We start from the raw sequence: 18,389 nt of genomic DNA on the forward strand, positions 1-18,389 counted from the left end.
GGCGTCAAGGAAGGGAGGGAATATGGGGATATGTGTAAAAAAAACAATTGATTGAACCTGGTGTACCCCCCAAAAAAAAAAAAAAATAAATAAATAAAATAAAATAAAATAAAATAATAATAAAAAAAAAAAAAAAAAAAAAAAAAAAGAGTGATTTTTAGTATGTGTTGTTATTCTGGTCAGTATAACTGGAAATATGGTAACTCTTCTAAAAAATATTTCAGAACTTATAAGAAATGAAGACTTTCTTTTTATTTTGTTTTTATTTTTTTGGTCGTGCTGCATAGCATGCAGGATCTTAGTTCCCTGACCAGGGATCCAATCGGTGCCCCCTTCAGTGGAAGCGTGTAGTCTTAACCACTGGACCACCAGGGAAGTCTCATCTGATAACTTTTATTTATACGATAGCATAGTTAATTCACATATGCAGATATGAAGCTTCAACAAAAATACTTAACTGCAGGAGAGGTTAAAGTCACTGAGAAAAGACAGCCATATGTGGACGAAAGATATTATCCTACACCAGAAAATACTATTTTTATTGCCCCCCTCAAATTTAATCTCAATGATGTTTTACTAATTAATGTTGTTGTTGCTGTTACTTTAAAAATTAAGATGAACTGCTTCTTCAAAGGGTATTTCTTTTTTTCAAGCAACAGTGATTTACTCTGTAAAGAGCAAACAGAACTTTTAATGAAGTAATTTATTGGAAAACCTACCTCCTGTCACAAATGCTTGTGAAAAAGCTGGTAGTAGGAATGGACTTTCCAGAACTCGCACTGTAACTCTCCTGCCCTATTGCTCACATACAAATTTAGATGCTCATTGGAATCATTTTATAATCTGTAAATCTGAGAGCCCTGACAGGGAGACACTGTGCTAGGCACTGCAACAGAACTAAAACAGTCCCTGCCTTCAAAGAGCTGGGAGTTGAAGTGGGGCAACTGCCACACAGGGCAGACAAGAACACACCCTAAACCCCCAGTGTGTTCAGTGTCAGGGCAGACAGAGGCAAAGGGTACGGAAGAGCACACAAATACGGCAGAGGTACAGGGTGTTAGGAAGAGAGGCAGTGTGGGGTGTGTGTGACTGTGGACCTGTGTGTGAGTGTGTACACGGGTGTGAGCATCTCTATGTGAGCATGTGTCTCTGTGGGCACGTGCTTGTGAGTATGAGCATGAGTGTGTCCCCATGAGTGTGTGAGGCTCTGTGTATGAGTGACTGTCTGTGTACATGAATGTGTGTGCCTGTGTGAGGGCCCGTGTGAGCATCTCTTTTTGTGTGCACCTGTGTACCGGAGTGTGTGCCTTTGTGTGTCGGTGCAAGCACCTTTGTGTGTGATGTGTCTGTGCACTGAATGCGTGTGTGCTTGTGTGTTTGAGTGTGTCTGTGTACGTGAGTGTGTCTGTATGAGTGTGTATATGTGTGGACAAGACATACTGAGCCTGTTTAAGTGGGTCATTCAGGTTCTGATCTTAAAATGACACAGACGGAGCTTGGTCTGCTCACCTGCTTCCAAAGCTGCCCCACAGGCCAGATTTGGGGCCTGGAGGTACAGAGGGGCTGAGGCCACCGGTGTCGCCAGGCTGACCTCAGGCAGACTGCTCAGAACTCATGTTGCTCCACGACCCGACCCGGCGGGCCAGCTCTGCACTGGGCATCACTCTAAAGCCCAGACCCACAGGCGGCTGGGGAACAAAGGCCAGGACCCGCTTCCAGTTCCAACAACTGGGGCCACCTTTTTCTTATTTCTTGGAGGGAGGAGGAATACGGCATCAGAGAGAGAGAGGTCGTGGACAAGGCAGGCAGGCCATTTCTCAACACAGGGCCCTCCCTCCTTAGCCCCCTAGATCCTCGAACTTGCGTTTTGCCTTAGTCAATCGTCTCCGCTCCTGCCCGGAAGCGCTGCGGAGAGGGCGCACTTACCTAAGGCAGGGCTAGAGATACAGTCGCGGCTCGGCCGGGGGACTCTGGGACCACGGGCTCGTCCGCTGCAGGGGCCCGCCTCCCAGGCTTCCCTCTGCCCGCTAGTATCCGCGCACTCCCCCTGGACTCCGCGACCCGTCTCCAAGGTGACCTTCTCAAACAGAGTCTTTGGCCCGACCCAGGCAGGCATGGTAGTTGTGTGGTCCTCTGAGCCGCCTGAGGATGCAAAGGATCCCGTCGTCACTGCCCGGAGGGGGCCGCCCTGAGTCCGGCTGTGCCCGGGGGTGGCCGCGAGCTGGAGAGGAGCCGAGTCATTCTATAGCGAGGGGGACTTCTGGGAACTCAAGGGGCAGCCCTGAGAGCCCTCATCAGTTTCCTTTTGCAGATGTCAGGGGCAGGAGTGGGAAATGCTGCCGGCTCCTAGGACGGGAAATGCGAGGTACAGAGAGAAAGGAAAGCACCCCCTTCCCTTTCCCTGATCCCTGATGCTGCTTTGCACCACCGAAGGCACAGATGGTTGATAAGAGGGATAATTGATTGAGAGCTCACATTTACCAGGTACTGGCAAGCAGTTTCAGTTTTATCTAATCATCCCCACAATTCATTCATGAAAGGGTTGTTAACTTCTACACAGATTTAGAGAATTGAGATTCTAAGATATTGAGTACTATGCCCAGGGCCCCTCGGAACTCATAGGCTTATCTTTTGTGCGTTACAAACCTTCACTTTACGCTTTCCTTGACACCACTCTCCCTAACTCTTAAAGTTTAAGAAGATTTGAAGTGGAGACTCTTTGGGGTTGAGGACCTACCTGACGTAACTAATAGGCCCTTTCCCCTTAATAATTATCCCCTTTCTAACCCCAGAGCTCCTCCCCCAACCCTAAACCAACCAACCAGATCCTAGGGACCTTCACAGAGTGGAAAGTCACTGGAGACAGAAATAAGATGGTGCCTCTAAGCACCTAGCCTGGCACATGTCCATTGATGAGTGCTCGGTGCAGCTAGAATTGGCTGTCGATAGCAATACATCTGGATAACTGTAGAGCGCATAAGTTTAGGATAGCCCTGGAGAAAGAGCATTAACATTTTCTGGCCCATCTCAACCCCTATTCACAGAAAAATAAGAACAGGAAAGGATTGTTGACTATTTACTGTATAATAGGAACTGTTAGGTGACTGATAAATATATCTCATTTAATCTGTTTAATGACACTAGGATAAGGGGATATTGACTCTTTTTTTCTAAGATTAGGAAGTGAAGAATCACTAACATGTTCAAGATTATAGTTAAATTATAGAATGAGACTTGTCCAACTCTAAAGCCCATGCACTGTGCCAGACCTTCTGCCCACCGTGTCCACCCTAAATATGCAATGAAGTTTTCCAGAAATGTGGTAAAACTTTGAGAGGCTGGTAATAAAAGAGGTTCACAAGTCAACTGATTTTTATGTTTTTCATTTATTTTCCAGGAAAAAAAAAATCACATTTAAATAACAATTTACTTCGATATTTGATCTTGTTCTCACGTATGGTGAAACTTTGTCCTGAAATGGGAGCCCTAGTTGCAGTAATGTGCCATGATAAATAATTGCATATTCAGGATTCTGTGACATGGGTAATTGGGAAAATTATCAGGGAAAAAACACTTGTAAAAATCATTATTTACAAAAAATGATATCCACACCTTTTTAAATTTATAAGGCAAGTAACATTAAAATGTTCTCATGATTATCTTCAAGAAGTCAGTATTACACATTCATATCACCATTGTTCATCAGAGAGCTTTGGGCAGTTCTGTGAAGGAACAAGCCCTTGCTTCTTTTGCTGGTTTTTTTCTTGAGCACGGCACACAAGCAGTAAAGATTTCATCACAGCTATGAGAATCAGATATTCTCTGCTGAATTACACAGGTAGGAAAAAGAGCCAGCCATCAACATTTTAACTAATTTTAAAAGTATATTTGAGTATTTTACCCCATAATTTGTTTTAATAAACATTTTATGCTTAAGGTGTTTTCTGAAAATATGTACTCCATCCAAGGTCATAAAAACATTGTTTACTTTTGCTACAAAGATCATGGAGAACTCTAAATAAAAGCTACCACCAACTCAAAGTATACACTAACAACATTTTCCTTAAGGAAGACAGCTGACTGAATTTTATTACCTTTAGAAACACAGCAAAATTTCTCTGAGACTCTTTTCCTAGTTTCTCATTATTAAAATTACAAAAAAAGTCAATGCCTTCCACTGCCACTTAGTAGGCACAAAATTAAAATTTGATCATTTCATTCATACAGATCTTATCCTATGCAAAGTGAAAAAAAATCCTTTGTATATTGAAACCCAATACACTTTAAACAGTTTAAAAAGCTAGCTCTACAAATGACTGCTTGGCCTGTAGTGAAGCCCTGCTTATAGATGAGATGAGCATATCATACCAACACTTGGCTTTTTCAAGAAAAATTATTTAGAGGCAATGTTCCAACTCCCTTAGACTGAGAGAGAGACACAGGGAGAGAGGGAAAACAGGGACCAGTCTCCCTCATGCATATCCATTTAACAAAGCAAGAGCTAAATATTGGCTTGCAAAAACCACAGCTATGAAAATGATCATCCTATCATCTCATAAGGAAAAGAACAAACCTGGCTTTGGACCTTGGGACAATGAACCCAATGACAGTCATTTGGTGTATTATTTAAAATATTTTAAAGTAATGGTGTAAAATAAGTAAAATATTTTAAAATGACGATGAATAACACTAAAATTTGTTTTGCCAAAAGAAAAGAAACTCTCAGTGAAGTAATCTACGGCTGACCAAGTGAGATGGAATTAACACTGGCATGATATACTCATTCAATGCAATGTTTTAAAATGATAAATGGCTTATGATCTATCAAGGTGATTCAGAAACTCTGAATGAATGAAAAATTGAACTATATTTAGAGAAATGTAAAGTGATTCAGCTGTACTCTTTTCTGTCTGATAACAGACAGTTTACCCAAGGATTTTTAAAGTGACTTTATGGATTTTTTGTGAAAACAATTGATTTGCAAAATAAAGCAAAGCAAAAAGAACCATGTAATGAAAAGAACAGTCTCATTAATAGACTGTAGAGTCCTGCAAATGCTATACTAAATAGTGCATTTTTCTTAGGTATAATTTCTAACAAGATTATGTAAGAATGCCGTCAGCATCAATCCATCATGTTTCAATTTCTTAAAGCGTTTGGATGAAGTATTACCACAGATTGTTCACTAGTGTTAATTCCACTCTATAAAGAATTTGGACCATCTTCAACAGATAGGAGCATGATGTGATGGCCATAGGTGCAGATCTTAAAAATAATACTTAAAAAATTAAAAGAATAAAGCAATTTTATTGTTTGTTTTGAATATTTTAGGTGATAAAGTTAAATTCACTAAGATATACTAATGAATTTTAAGTAGATACTAATTCATTTAGAGTGCAGACATTTTCCTTAGAGTTAAAACAAAAACCCGAAGCATCTTTTCAAAGCATTCCTGGTTATATTATTTGAAGTTCCTGAAAGATATGTAAACCGGTGTTAAAAAGAAAACTTTTCTAAAGTTTCTTCAAGATGTGTCTAGAAAAAAAAAAATTTCCTGATCCAAAACTTTCTTAAGCTTCATTAAAACACTAGCATTTATTATCAGTGTCCAATGGTCTATGGTCTAGGATCATTTATTATCAGACCACAACGAACATTTGTCAGAAGCAGTAGTCCTGAACGTGATTTGGAAAACATGGTCCTTGAAGTAGAATTACCCTTTACTTATTTTCTTTTACTAATTAAGGGACATATAAAATATATTTGCTTTTAATTTTAACATCTTTTCTTATAAGGTTAAAGTTGTGTTTAGAACAGGCAATGTACTACCCTAGAGACAGAAGGAGACAATTAGAAATATGATAAACCAAAGGAAAAATAACATTAGAGGTTAAATCTAGACAATTAGTTATTATGCCCATAGTGAATGTCAACAAGGAGGTGACTTTCCCTTCTAGGAATACTCAATTTGGATATAAATCAGATATAAAACATGAGGGACAGTCAAGAGGTCTCACCATGGTCAACGCAATAGACCCTAAACCCTGACATTCTTTCAAGAAGGATATTTGGTATTCAATAAGGTATTTAAAATGCAGCTCTAGCCTATAGAAGATGACAGAACATCAAAGAAGTAGAAATGCTAGTGGGTTTTGTTGTTTGTTTGTAATATTTGGAGGCTTAAACATTGCACTCCTATCTCATTTTTCCTCCACACATTCCCTGGACATATAGTAATGTAATGGTAGCCATGTTTGACTTATGAATGAGCAAATGGCATTTAACGACTGTTCGCGGAATTTATAAAAATAAAAAATGGAAGGAACAGGAAAATACAATAAAGCCTCAAGAGAGAAGTACACAGAGTAAAGGAGGTGGGGTGGGTCATCAGAGCAGTCTCTCTAATCAGTGTAACAAAGATTGATTTGTTCATTCACATCAACAATTTAATTTGACTCATTTTAAGGAAACATCACATTGACTTAACTTTCAAAGCGATATTTAGACATCGCCCTCGTTTTGATATAAAAAATTATTTTCCCGTTTAAAAAAAATTGCTGATCAGAAAACCACGTAGCAAAATGCATACATTTAGATTGAATGGGATTTTGCTCAAACGCATAATCTTTCGGAAAAAAGAAAGCTTAAAAAGAAAAACAACCAACAAACCACAAACTCATCTCTGTACTAGATATATGCACATTTTACTGGGTTACTCAACTTTGACAGACTGTGATTATTTTGAGAAAAAAAAATGCAAAAATGAAAACGATTGGTACAACTCTTTTGGAATAACACTAGTTCATGCTTATAGAGCATTCAATTTAAAGGCCTACAAAATGAATAATGTCAACTCACAAGTTAGGTGTCTGTGTCCCTCGCGGGAAGGGAACCGTTTTTTAGGACATTTTATTTGGAATGAATGACAGCTTGCAATATACCTACTTCTTCTTTTAATCTTTTAAGACATTGACAAAAATAACAGAAAAATGAAAATGAGAGAATGCATTTCAGGCCACTTTAAGACTGAGATAGCATAAAAGAACTCTAAGGAAAAGAGAGATTTTCCTAGAAAAATCCCTCTACCTTTTTTTGCTTTTTTTCAAGATTGGAGGAAGCGAAATGGACTAAATGAAAAAATAAGCTCACTAGAAAAATGGTATTCAAGTGATAATTGAATACCCAAAATCTGATGAAATGTCAGAACTAAGAAGTATTTGAGACATCTACTAGGGCAGTGATTCTCAAATTTGGGTGCCTGTCAAAATGCATATTCTTAAACCCCACCCCTACAGATTTATTTATTCAGTATAAATGTATTGATGCCCACTATCTTCTAGCTCTGGGGATATAGTGGTGATGAAGCCAAAATCATTTCCCTTGTCAAATAAATGATAATACAAGTGGTCCACAAATCATGCTTTGAGAAACGTTCTTTTCCAACAATCTTGCTTCTGGAATTATCCTTATTTTGGCATTAATTTTTCATAGCGCCTTTTACCTGGGTAGTCAAATGGAATATGTATAGTCAAGTAAAACAGAAGAGTTCATTTCCCAGATTGAACAAGTAAAACAGGTCAAGGGCTCCCACTGCTGTCAAGATAACTGGGTTACTTCCAGCTGCTGTATCACTTTGGGCAAATTATTAATTTGTCTAAGCCTCAATGTCACCATTTGTAAAATGCTGTTTAAAAGAGTATCTGCCATTTGGGGGTTGATATAAAGATTAAGTGAGCTAACATCTATAGTGACTGGTACATGGTAAGCGCTCAAGAGAATATCAATTTTTATTGTATATCAATTACTGTGATTGTACAAGTTTCTTTGTAAGGCCCCAAAAGTGCACCTTTCTGAGTCAAGTAGAAACATGGAAGTTCTGAGGTGGGAGAAGCTTTTGATCACAGCTGTGTTATTATAGTGTTTAAACAGTGCTCTGGAGGACCAGATTTAAACTGCTGGGGAACTCCTTCATTGCTTTGAGCTATTTTGCCTAACAGGATTCCATTGTATTTTAGTAGAAAAAAGTTTGACTGTTAAGAAAAGCTTGGAAATCACTGGCAATCCCAACCCCTCATTCTAAAGATGAGAAATTAAAAAGGGCTTTGATTAGTCCAAGGTCACATAGCAAAAGTTAGTGGTAGAGCTAGTGTAGTTACCAGGCTTCTTTGAAATGAATATTTGAAAATAGAAATATGAGTAATTATAGCTTCAAACACTTTGCAGATTGAGATTGAGTAAAAATACATAAAACCAAAAAAAAAACCCACTGTAGTTTGACTTTCTGGAGGGGATGGTTCCTCTCTATTCACTTGAAGCCATTTGAAACGTGGACATTTTTCTTTACAGGTGAAATGTATTTCCAAATACTATATAGTGAATTTTCATTTTGGTTGTAGGTGTAGAGAAGAATAGAGCCTTAAAAATAATTTAAAATGTAATTGTTTGGAATTGTATGTTCCAGTTACGATATAATTCAGACTAATTCTTAACAAAAATTTATTTTTAAAAATAACATGAAAATATGGCATTTATTAAAAAAACATATTTTCCATGTTGCAAAATAAAGCATTCATATTTTCTATTTTGTTAGAGCAGAATCTTTTGTAATCATAACACTCAGGAAATGGAGTACTGGTTAATGAGAAACCTTTCTTTTTATTTTAACCCTTGGTATTGAAAATCTGAATATGTACTAGCCCATTTTGTTTTAGGAATTGATAATGAATTTGACTTAATGTTTCTTGTATAATTGCATTGTCTAGGATCATTTTTCCTAACACAAATTCTTATTGTACAGTACTGTGGATACAGGAGTAATAGATTATAAACTACAAGATTAAAAAAAACACACCAAAATCTAAATCCCTGATATGAGTTTATTATGTTATTATTTTACCTATTTTCTGAAAGAAGAAGGGATATATTCTCTATTAAGGTTCTGGTTATTCAATAATAATAATAATACTATTTCAAATTAATAATTTTGAAATCACTGACTTTCATTCTGCTTCATAAATACCAATTATAGATTCATAGAATAGCTTCATAGTTTCAAATTTAGTGCCTAGAGACAGTTGACTAATGTTAGAGATTATTGTAATCTGTTTTAAATTACATTTTATATCAACAAAATTATTCTATGGAAGAAAACCCCCTGTGTTTAATTATTAATTCACTGTAGAATGATATGAAATAAAATAATATATAATGAGCAAGACATGAGAACCAATAATAGTTACACATTTTTAATACGCTTTGTGTTAATATTCAATACGTTTTCTCATGAAAATTGATTGCTTAAAAATGTATTTTTATATTCATATGCCGGATAAGTCTCAATTTTCTACTACTTACTCCCCATTAGTTTCAGTGCTTGAAATTTCCCCATGTTTCATGGGATTTAAAAGTTTGCATTTTCTATTTTGGTTTCAAAATCAAATTAAGTATCTTTACCTAAAGTGAGTATATTACTTACTTGTTCAAAAAACTTCAACATCAGACTGCTTGGAGAGCCAACTGAAAGTTTGTTTGAACAATGAGAATTCTTTTAAGGTAACACAGATCATTTTGAACATTCTCTTGGTAGCAAGCACTGGTTGAGAAGTACAAACATTAATTTAAAAAGTTCCACAATAAACAATTGCCAGTCACAATCTCATTTTAAAAGCAAGACTTACAAAATTTAATTTGATTCTAAAATTTAAAGGGGCTAAAGGTTCTTTGTCAAGTATGAATGAATGTAAAATAAAATTTATCAACTAATGATGAATATAACAACTTAATAATTACAGTTATTTAATAGTATAACAGAGTAGGAATTAGTTTATGTTTAAAATAGATTCTATGACATAAAGGAAAATTCATGTTTTCAGATTGTAATGAAGGAAAATTTTACAACTAGGACCCCTGAAGAAGAGCTTCTCCATCCTGAATTTCCATATTATGAGGCCAGACTGAGTAATTACAGTTTTTATTATACCTTGTAACAATGAAATTATAACATACATTTTTGATAACTCTCTTTTTGATTCCCCAAGAATGGCATAGATTTATAGTTACATACAATGAATCTTATCCAAAAGGACATTTATTGCACAATAATGTGGTTAGAATGTCATTAATAAAGCTTATTTTTTCCTTCCCAGATGATATAAATGATGACAATTAAAATTCTCCTTCTGGATTTAAATAGGAGACTAAAATCTTTTTTTTCTGGGATTTTTAGACTCAGTGTTTTGATTCCTGTTGGTAAAGAGGAAGATGCTTGGTACCACTCTCCATGCTGGATGGGAGGGACTGTCTGTTTAGAGTTATTGTGCAAAAGTTGTCAACCAGTTCAACTATGGAAATTCTTGAAATTTTAAAATGATAATTTTGGTTTTAGTCTGATTATTCAGTAATCTCCACATCTGCTAAACTGTAGAGAGAGGGGGAAGTAGTTAAGACTTCAACATCTTCTTTACTTTTGATTATAATTTCATATACTTAAACTTTAAATATGAATTGCTTTCCCTTTTTACACAAGTTATAAAAATAAGAGGCCCTGTTTACACAGTTTGCATTTTTATGAAATTTGCAGTTTGAAAAAAAAGCTTTTTAAAAAGTGGTAATTACTGCTTTTCTTTGAATATGCTGTAAGCTTAGAATTTTTTTTTTCTGAAATAGTTTCTGAATTTAACCCACTAAACACTTGAAGATAGAATTTTTATTTAGCACTAGAGTAAAACATACTAAGGACTGAAGAAAAGGAAGTTTTTTTCTGGTTCCACTGGATCTTCTTTGTGCGTGGCGCCCCCTTATGACGGCTATCAATATTACATTTAAATGGTATATATTGACAAAATGCAATCTACCTCTGTAAGCATTGTGCCATTCAACAGGACTACTATTCAATTTACATACCACAGTTTAAATTACATCCATTTCAGGAATGGTAAAATGCTAAAACTCAAGTATCTAACTGCCTTACTGGAATGAATACAATTTACAAATACAATAATTACATTTTAAAACCATTAACAATAGTACACCTAGAAGTAAATACTGTGGGACTGGTCATCATAGTATTGTGTGAGGGAAATCATTGCTGAAAGTCATTGACGTTTCCAGCAGATAAATCCCAAGTGCAGATTTTGGTTTGTTTTCATCAAACCAAAATTAAAACCTGTTTCTCATACAATAGTTCTCCATTATAAGAATCTTCCAAATCCTTGCATAAGATTTTATTAGTTATCTGCCAAGTATTTTCCTGCAAAATAAAACAACATATCAACAGGTTACCTGCTGGTTCCATAATTTGGTTATTAAGTGGGTAACATTTCTATCCTTCCTGCCCTACTCATAGAAGCCAAATACTATATACTTGAGGGGTACAATACTAACATAAAATACGTAAAGTTTATTAAGTTTGCAACTTTCCAGACCAGCTAATTGCCTTTTCTCATCTCCATATAGGAAATACAGAGTTTTGGGTTTTGCCCAGAATAGCTTGGAAGATTTGTTCCTGAATGTGAGACTCTAATTTCTTATAGAAAGAGTAACCATATAATTACTTTCCAACCTGGGCCATTTTTGAGAACAAAAGGGGTGTAATAATCAAATGAATACGACACACATAAAAACCAGGATGTATCCCAGCAAATCATTGACAAACATAATCACCATAATTCTGGGGAGTCCCCAGCAACAAACCCTCACGTGTGCCCAAACCCTGTCTCGTGACCGCATTTCAGCTCCAGTCAACCAGTTCTGATCTCTGGTCTAGACTTTTTAAGGTTACTATTAACGTGAAAGATGCATCCTCTTAGATCTCAGCTAAGCCTGAGAAGTCTAAAATCTATGAAGACCTGCTGAAGAAAAAAATGTTTCCAGGTAAGAAATAAGTTGCAAATAGCATTTATCTTGCTTGCCAATATAACAAAAGTTGTATTTACCCCATCAACCTCAGTGTACACACCATATAATGGGAATGCTAGGTCAGTTCCACGTAAGAAATAGCAGAGCCATAAGTAGCCAAGGCCTTCCTAATTTCTGATTTCCCGTCCATTGTCCTATTTTTACTTCATTTAACAATTGGTTTGCTTTCTGATTGCGATGGGAGATGGGGGTTGGGAGTGGGAAAGAAGAGGAGGAAGATGATGAGAAAATCACAACCTATTCCTTCTTAAGGAAGAGTAGCTAAGACAACATTATTGTTTGCAAACGAAATGCATAAGATACCCACTTACCTGCGGCAAACCTTTTCTTGATGAGTGAAAATCTATACCCTGCTCCAACAAGTTCAATGTCACAGCCAGAAAGGGTGCTTCCTTCACTTGTAAACTGCACAACCAACGGGGAAGGTTTGCTTGGGCCTTCAGATAACTGAAATCTTGCCAATAAAGAACCCACCCCTACAAAAAGAGTATTATTACAAGATAACAGTCAACACAACATTCTGGACAGAATTTTGGAAATTGTACTCAAAGCTAATGTGCAAAATTGAACTTACTAGAAAACAGTATATGTTTCAGTGACAAAATGGAGATGAGTAAAATTTATCATGAAATATTATTCATGACTTTTTTTGCACACTGATAAAGCTGTAATTCAGGCAAATGGTAGGAGTGTGAGATCTGATACAGAATGGAAACATGCCTCATTAAAAGCTCTTCTCTGCTTAAAGTATAGTCTGTTTGATGTGGGGTCTTGGGCAGAAAAGAGGTATAAGAGGATTCATTGAAGAACTATTTTCTTTTATAGGTCAAAGTAAGTATATACCAAAATGAACTGAAATATTTTGCTTACTTTTAGTGTTAAGTGTATTTTGGTTAATAGTTTTCCAATATCTGAAAGGTATTTCATCTGTATATATTAAATAAAATAAACCTGTGATTATATTACCTCCGTTTTCTGACTTCTGAGAAATATCAGGAATCTTCCACAATATTCTTTGTTGTTCAGCATTCCTAAAAATAAAAGAGGTAAAAGACTTTTGTATATGCAAGGGTTTTTGTTTAATGGATGTTATATTTTTCCAGGTAGTGTTAATTAATAAAATGATCTTAAAAATTTTAGCTACAATTTAAGTATTATCTATCTATCATCTATCTATCTATCTATCTATCTATATCTATCTATCTATCTATCTATCTATCTATCTATCTATCTATCTATCTATATCTATCTATCTATCATCTATCTATCTTCTATCTATCTATCTATCTATCTATCTATCTATCTATCTATCTACCATCTATGTCTATCTATCATCTATCTATCTATATCTACCTATCTATGTATCATCTATCGATCATCTGTCTACCTATCCGTCTATCCATCTATCCATCCCTCCCTTCCTCCTTCCATCTATCCAACCAACCATCCGTCCATCCAGCCATCCATCCATTCATCCATACGTAAATACTCTCCTTTCTCTTTCCTTGTCGTAACTAGTCACAACACTGTCAGAGAGGACAGTGCTTAGAGGACGATGCAGTTAAAATTTTTTTTTAACATATCTACTGAATAAATAGATGGGAAGTGTTAGTTGATCAATTAATTCAGGTAACTTAAATTGGAGCTGTCATGTGGCTGACATTCTTTTCTTTCTTTTTTAATGTTCTACTTTTTGCTTCTGACAATCATATGGGAAAACTGGAGTATTTCCCTTAGGAGCATAGGCTCTTTTTAACTGCCACTATTGGTACTCAGTGTCTATTCTGTTTCTGTTTCCATAGCTTCTCTAGTGTGCCTTTTACTAGTCCAGAGGCTACAAAATAAAATGCAGACTCCCTTGTAATTAGGGTCCTAGATGCAGATTAGGGTCCACCAATTACATGCACTACTTGAGATCTGGAGGATAGAAGGGAGGCAGAGGCCATTTTCCTGAGGCTTTTTGGGCTATTCTCTGCTGGTCAGCGGCCTAAATGAGGTGTGGGGATCTTGTTAAACAGTGCTCCAGTCCAGTCTCAGTTTTGTAGTTGTTGAGAAGCACTTTAGGCAGTGCCCGTAGGAGCTCTCTTATCCTGGGATTCTCATGAGGGTGGTGGATTCTCAAATTCAACGGCTCCACTGACAGCCTTCTAATTTCTCTCCTTCCTGGTTGCAGCAGAGGTAGCAGCTTCCCTGGTGGGCTAGTTCTACAGTGTTCTGGGAAATATTTTTGGAGATCCGGCCTAAAGCTTATTCCTTTTTTTTGTGAGAACATCTAAATCCCTGTGTTAAATCATTTTCTGCTTGAAATAGCTATGGCGGTTTCTGTTTTCTGCCCTGAACTCTGACACCCAGGCCTGCTGCGATCTCTTCCTGTAAGAAACACAAATGCTGAGAAGTCTGTGATCCCTTTGCCCAGTAGGAGCCCTTTGGTGAAGAGGAAGGGGACTAATGGCTCCATACCAGACTGCTGGTGGGAGCACAGCCTGGAGCTTGGTTACCCCTCCATCTACAGGGACCAGGAACTGCACATTGTTGAGGGCCACGGCCGTTGTCATTGCATCTGTGTTGTATTTGTAATCTATGCGCAGATCGGTGCTTGCCAGCTCACATCGCCAGTTCACTGCCAGGTTCAGAGGCGTGGACTGAATGCCCTGGGCTGACACCTTGCCAAAGACAGGAAAGAGAACATTTAAAGCTTGGCCATTAATCTGAAACAAAACCAGAAGCTATGATTATCTCCCACTGGAATATTCTTAGATGTCAAAGTGTCACAATGCTGCTTGTGCTGCTCACAAATGATCACTCAGTCAAAGAATCACCGGTGAAGGATGCCATGTGAGGGAGCTGGGTGTTTCAGGTAAACTGTTACAGATTAAAGACATAAAATCAATTATTAAAATTTCTACAGCACTTCAGAGTTTACAGTGTACTTTATGTTAGTTAGGGAGCTGGTAGCATACTGATTAGGAGATGAGGCCAAGAAGGCCTGGGTATGAGTTCTTTTTTACTTCCTTTCTTTCTTTTCTTTTTTTTTAATTGAAGTATAGCCACTGCACAATATTATATAAGTTACAGGTGTACAATACAGTGATTCACAGTTTTTAAAAGTTATGCTCCATTAATAGTTATTATCAAGTATTGGCTATATTCCCCATAGTGTACAATATATCCTTGTACCTTATTTTATACCCAAAAGTTTGTATCTCTTAATCCCCTACCATTACCCCCTTCCCTTTCCTCTTCCCACTGGTAACCACTACTTTCTCTCTGTATCTGTGAGTCTGCTTCTTTTTTGTTATATTCAGTAGTTTGTTGTATTTTTTAGATTCCACATATAAGTGATAGCATACAGTATTTGTCCTTCTCTGTCTGACTTATTTCACTTAGCATAATGCCCTCCAAGTCCATCCATGTTGCTGCAAATGGCAAAATTTCATTCTTTTTTATGGCTGAGTAATCTCTATTGTATTCATAAACCCTACATCTTCTTCATGCATCCATCTGTTGATGGACACTTTGGTTGCTTCCGTATCTTGGCAAATTGTAAATAATGCTGCTATGAACGTTGGGGTGTGTGTATCTTTTCAAATTAGCATTTTTGTTTTTTACAGATATATTTGGGTATAACATATCTGACTGTCACCTCCAAGCTGTGTGATTTCAGACCAGTCACTAAACCTCTTTGCGCCTCAGTTGTTTCCTCATTTGCCAAATGGGATTCATAATACTTACACTTAGATATGTTAGGATGGTTGAAGGAGATATTTTATATGAAATAGTCAGCATACTGCCTAGCATATAGTAAGGAATTAATATGTTAATACATGTTATCTATTAATGTCCTTATCATATTTGCTCTTCACAACCCAATGAGTTAGACAAAGCAAGTTATTATTACTCCTTTGGGATCTGCCAAAGTAAGGACTTGAATCCAAGTCCTCTAACTGGCAGTACTGCATTCTACTGTCCACTGTCAGTTCTAGTTAGAAACAACTGTGAATTTGACTACAGAAAACCCAGGTTTGAAGAATCAACAAAAAGTTATCTTATCTAGAGAAAATAATATCAATTTGAATCCTGGGTCTGCAGTGAAAAATTTGCAACGTTAGTTTTTCTATGTATCTTTAACAAGTACAAGAACACTGCAGGGGCCGTGAAGGCTGTGTCTGTGCCCTTGCAGTTCTATTCGTGGAGCATGAGTTTTGCTGATTTTGAAGAATATGAACAGCTTTTTGTTGGCCTAGCAATGCCTGTGCATATGAACACCACTGGGGAAGGATCCTGAAGGCAGGCTGCACTTACAAGGCAGGCGGGGTTGCTGCAGAAACAAACCCATTCATGGATTCTTTTATAAAATGACAGACATGGCTTCTGATGACATAATTTTAATTACATGATCATTATAACAAAAGCTTTAAAACTTTATAATAAACTCTATAATAAGCCTTATAATAGTTTTTAAATGTTAAATATTTTTAGCAACCCAATCCTCTGCAAATGAACTTTTATTTAGAAGTCTGTTAAGATAGCTCGAAAACAGAGCAGACTGGCTCTACCCACCCATTTCTACACTCTGTCCTCGGCAGGAGTTCTCAACTTCTTAGCAGTTCCTCTACCCAGTGAGGTGCTTTATGGATATGTGATTGTCCCAGTTACTGCGAGGGTACTACTGGTGGCCAGAAAGTAAACATGATGCGATTTGAGGGCAATCCCACAAAATGCTAATTATGCCTCCCAACCAATCCCTTGCATTGTTGAAAAACAATAACAACAACACAACTAAACCACAACAGAAGGGATTCCTCAGAGCACCTTTAAAACAAAATAGCAGGTCTAGGGCTGCTTACATTTCACAAAGTACTTTGAAATATGTTAGGTTGTTAGCTTCTCACAGCCTATAAAATACCTAGGAAGTAATCATTTTTATCCTTATTTGCAGATGAGGAAACTAAGGCTCAAGGAGATTAAGTGCCCAGGGTCAGTGGACAGTAGGAAGCTGACTTAATTCCATAATTTGGCCTCTTGCCTACATTTTAATACTTTACACCAAGCTCATATTGCAATAGGTGAATTCTGTCTACTTTCTAGGTTTTGTTATAATGTCCAAAGCTTCGATGATACTATTCTTACTAGAAAAACATTATATTCATTTGTATTTTTGCGAAATGTATAATTACATAGACATCTCACGTTCAATGGTTTCCTTATAACGTGTGGTTTTTAATACATAGAGTGCATAATAATCACTTGGAGGACCTGTGAAAATACATACACTAGGTCACATCCTGAACCAATTAAATGAAGATCTCTGGGAGTGTCAGGGCCCAGCAGATACCTCTGTCTCTGTCTCTATTTCTATCCCTCTCCCCCTCCCCATCTCCATCTCAACTATTTACCTATAAATAGATTTTTATATAGACATCTATCTGTATCTATATCTGTGTCTATTTATATAATTAGCACCAGTTCAGAACCAGCATTTGTTTATAACTTCCCTGGTGATCGTAAGGTGCACTCATGTTTGAGATGCACTGATTTCTATTAACGTACAACTTTCAAAAATAATAATTTGGTCTCCTCACCTTAAGCAAAATAATTTGAGCATATCTAATCACAAAAATTACAATGTACTAAAATAACATAGGAGATCAAGTGGCTGGGAATCAGTGGGATTCTCAGGCTGTATAGAATCCTGGTTTGAAAGAGCCTTATTTATTAAATCAGTAATAATTTGGGGTAAAGGGTAATCCTAAACACAAAAAAGAAGGTTCTCATACCCTATAACGTGTTGTACCAAACATTGTTTTAACATTCGATTATTTCTTAACGTTTCATCAGAATTTTTTTCATAGGACTATCACATTATAAAAACACCACATTACTTACATTTAATCATTTAAAATAAGAGATTTTAGTACAGTAATATCCCTAACAAAATCACAGTGAACTATTTTGTCAATATTTGTAATCTTAATTGATGTAGTTTCCTGCAAATTCATTTTTGCGGCATGTTTTTCTAAATTGGAATGAAAATTTTTACTTGTAAGTTTCAACTAATAAGGATATGTATGAATATTTTGACACTAAATAATCTCCAAATAGTCTTTTAAGATTTCTATTTTCTTATAAATTGTAGCTTTTAAATAATATTGACAGAAATGTTACTTTGTCTACTTTTATTTAATGTTAGGTATGTGAGAATATACATTTGTAAGGTGAAAGAGACACCCTGACCATATAAATAGGCTTACCTGATATTTGAGCATGTCCACATTATAATATGTAGCCTGGGGTTTTTGTTCTGACACTTTCTTTAAGTGAGTCATCAAATTTGGCATGTTTACCCAGAATTCCTTGGTATTGGCATCATTTTGGGTATTATCACTATTCAATTGGGAAGAAGAAATGATTGAGTAGCATCTTGTGACAAACATAAACCACACGAAAAAGCATCTTAACCAACTGTCATCTGA

At 36.5% G+C, this 18,389-nt stretch overlaps 2 protein-coding genes across 2 annotated transcripts in view; both read right to left on the minus strand.

Moving 5' to 3' along the window:
• DYNLT5 (dynein light chain Tctex-type family member 5) overlaps positions 1 to 1,969 on the minus strand; it is a 29,855-nt gene extending 27,886 nt beyond the window's left edge. Inside the window, exon 1 of the mRNA XM_057702126.1 lies at positions 1,927 to 1,969. The gene's annotated coding sequence lies outside the window, so the exon portion shown is untranslated. The remainder of the gene's footprint in view (positions 1 to 1,926) is intronic.
• An 8,671-nt stretch (positions 1,970 to 10,640) lies between these two features.
• SGIP1 (SH3GL interacting endocytic adaptor 1) overlaps positions 10,641 to 18,389 on the minus strand; it is a 212,021-nt gene continuing 204,272 nt past the window's right edge. Inside the window, exons 19-23 of the mRNA XM_057717165.1 lie at positions 18,168 to 18,300; positions 14,377 to 14,579; positions 12,883 to 12,947; positions 12,228 to 12,392; positions 10,641 to 11,248 (exon numbers count right to left, since the gene is read on the minus strand). Of these exons, the coding sequence (XP_057573148.1) occupies positions 11,226 to 11,248; positions 12,228 to 12,392; positions 12,883 to 12,947; positions 14,377 to 14,579; positions 18,168 to 18,300 (589 nt within the window). The 3' untranslated portion in view covers positions 10,641 to 11,225. The remainder of the gene's footprint in view (positions 11,249 to 12,227; positions 12,393 to 12,882; positions 12,948 to 14,376; positions 14,580 to 18,167; positions 18,301 to 18,389) is intronic.

Source organism: Hippopotamus amphibius, chromosome 1 (genome assembly GCF_030028045.1).
Source record: "Hippopotamus amphibius kiboko isolate mHipAmp2 chromosome 1, mHipAmp2.hap2, whole genome shotgun sequence".
NCBI classification, from domain to species: Eukaryota; Metazoa; Chordata; class Mammalia; order Artiodactyla; family Hippopotamidae; genus Hippopotamus; species Hippopotamus amphibius.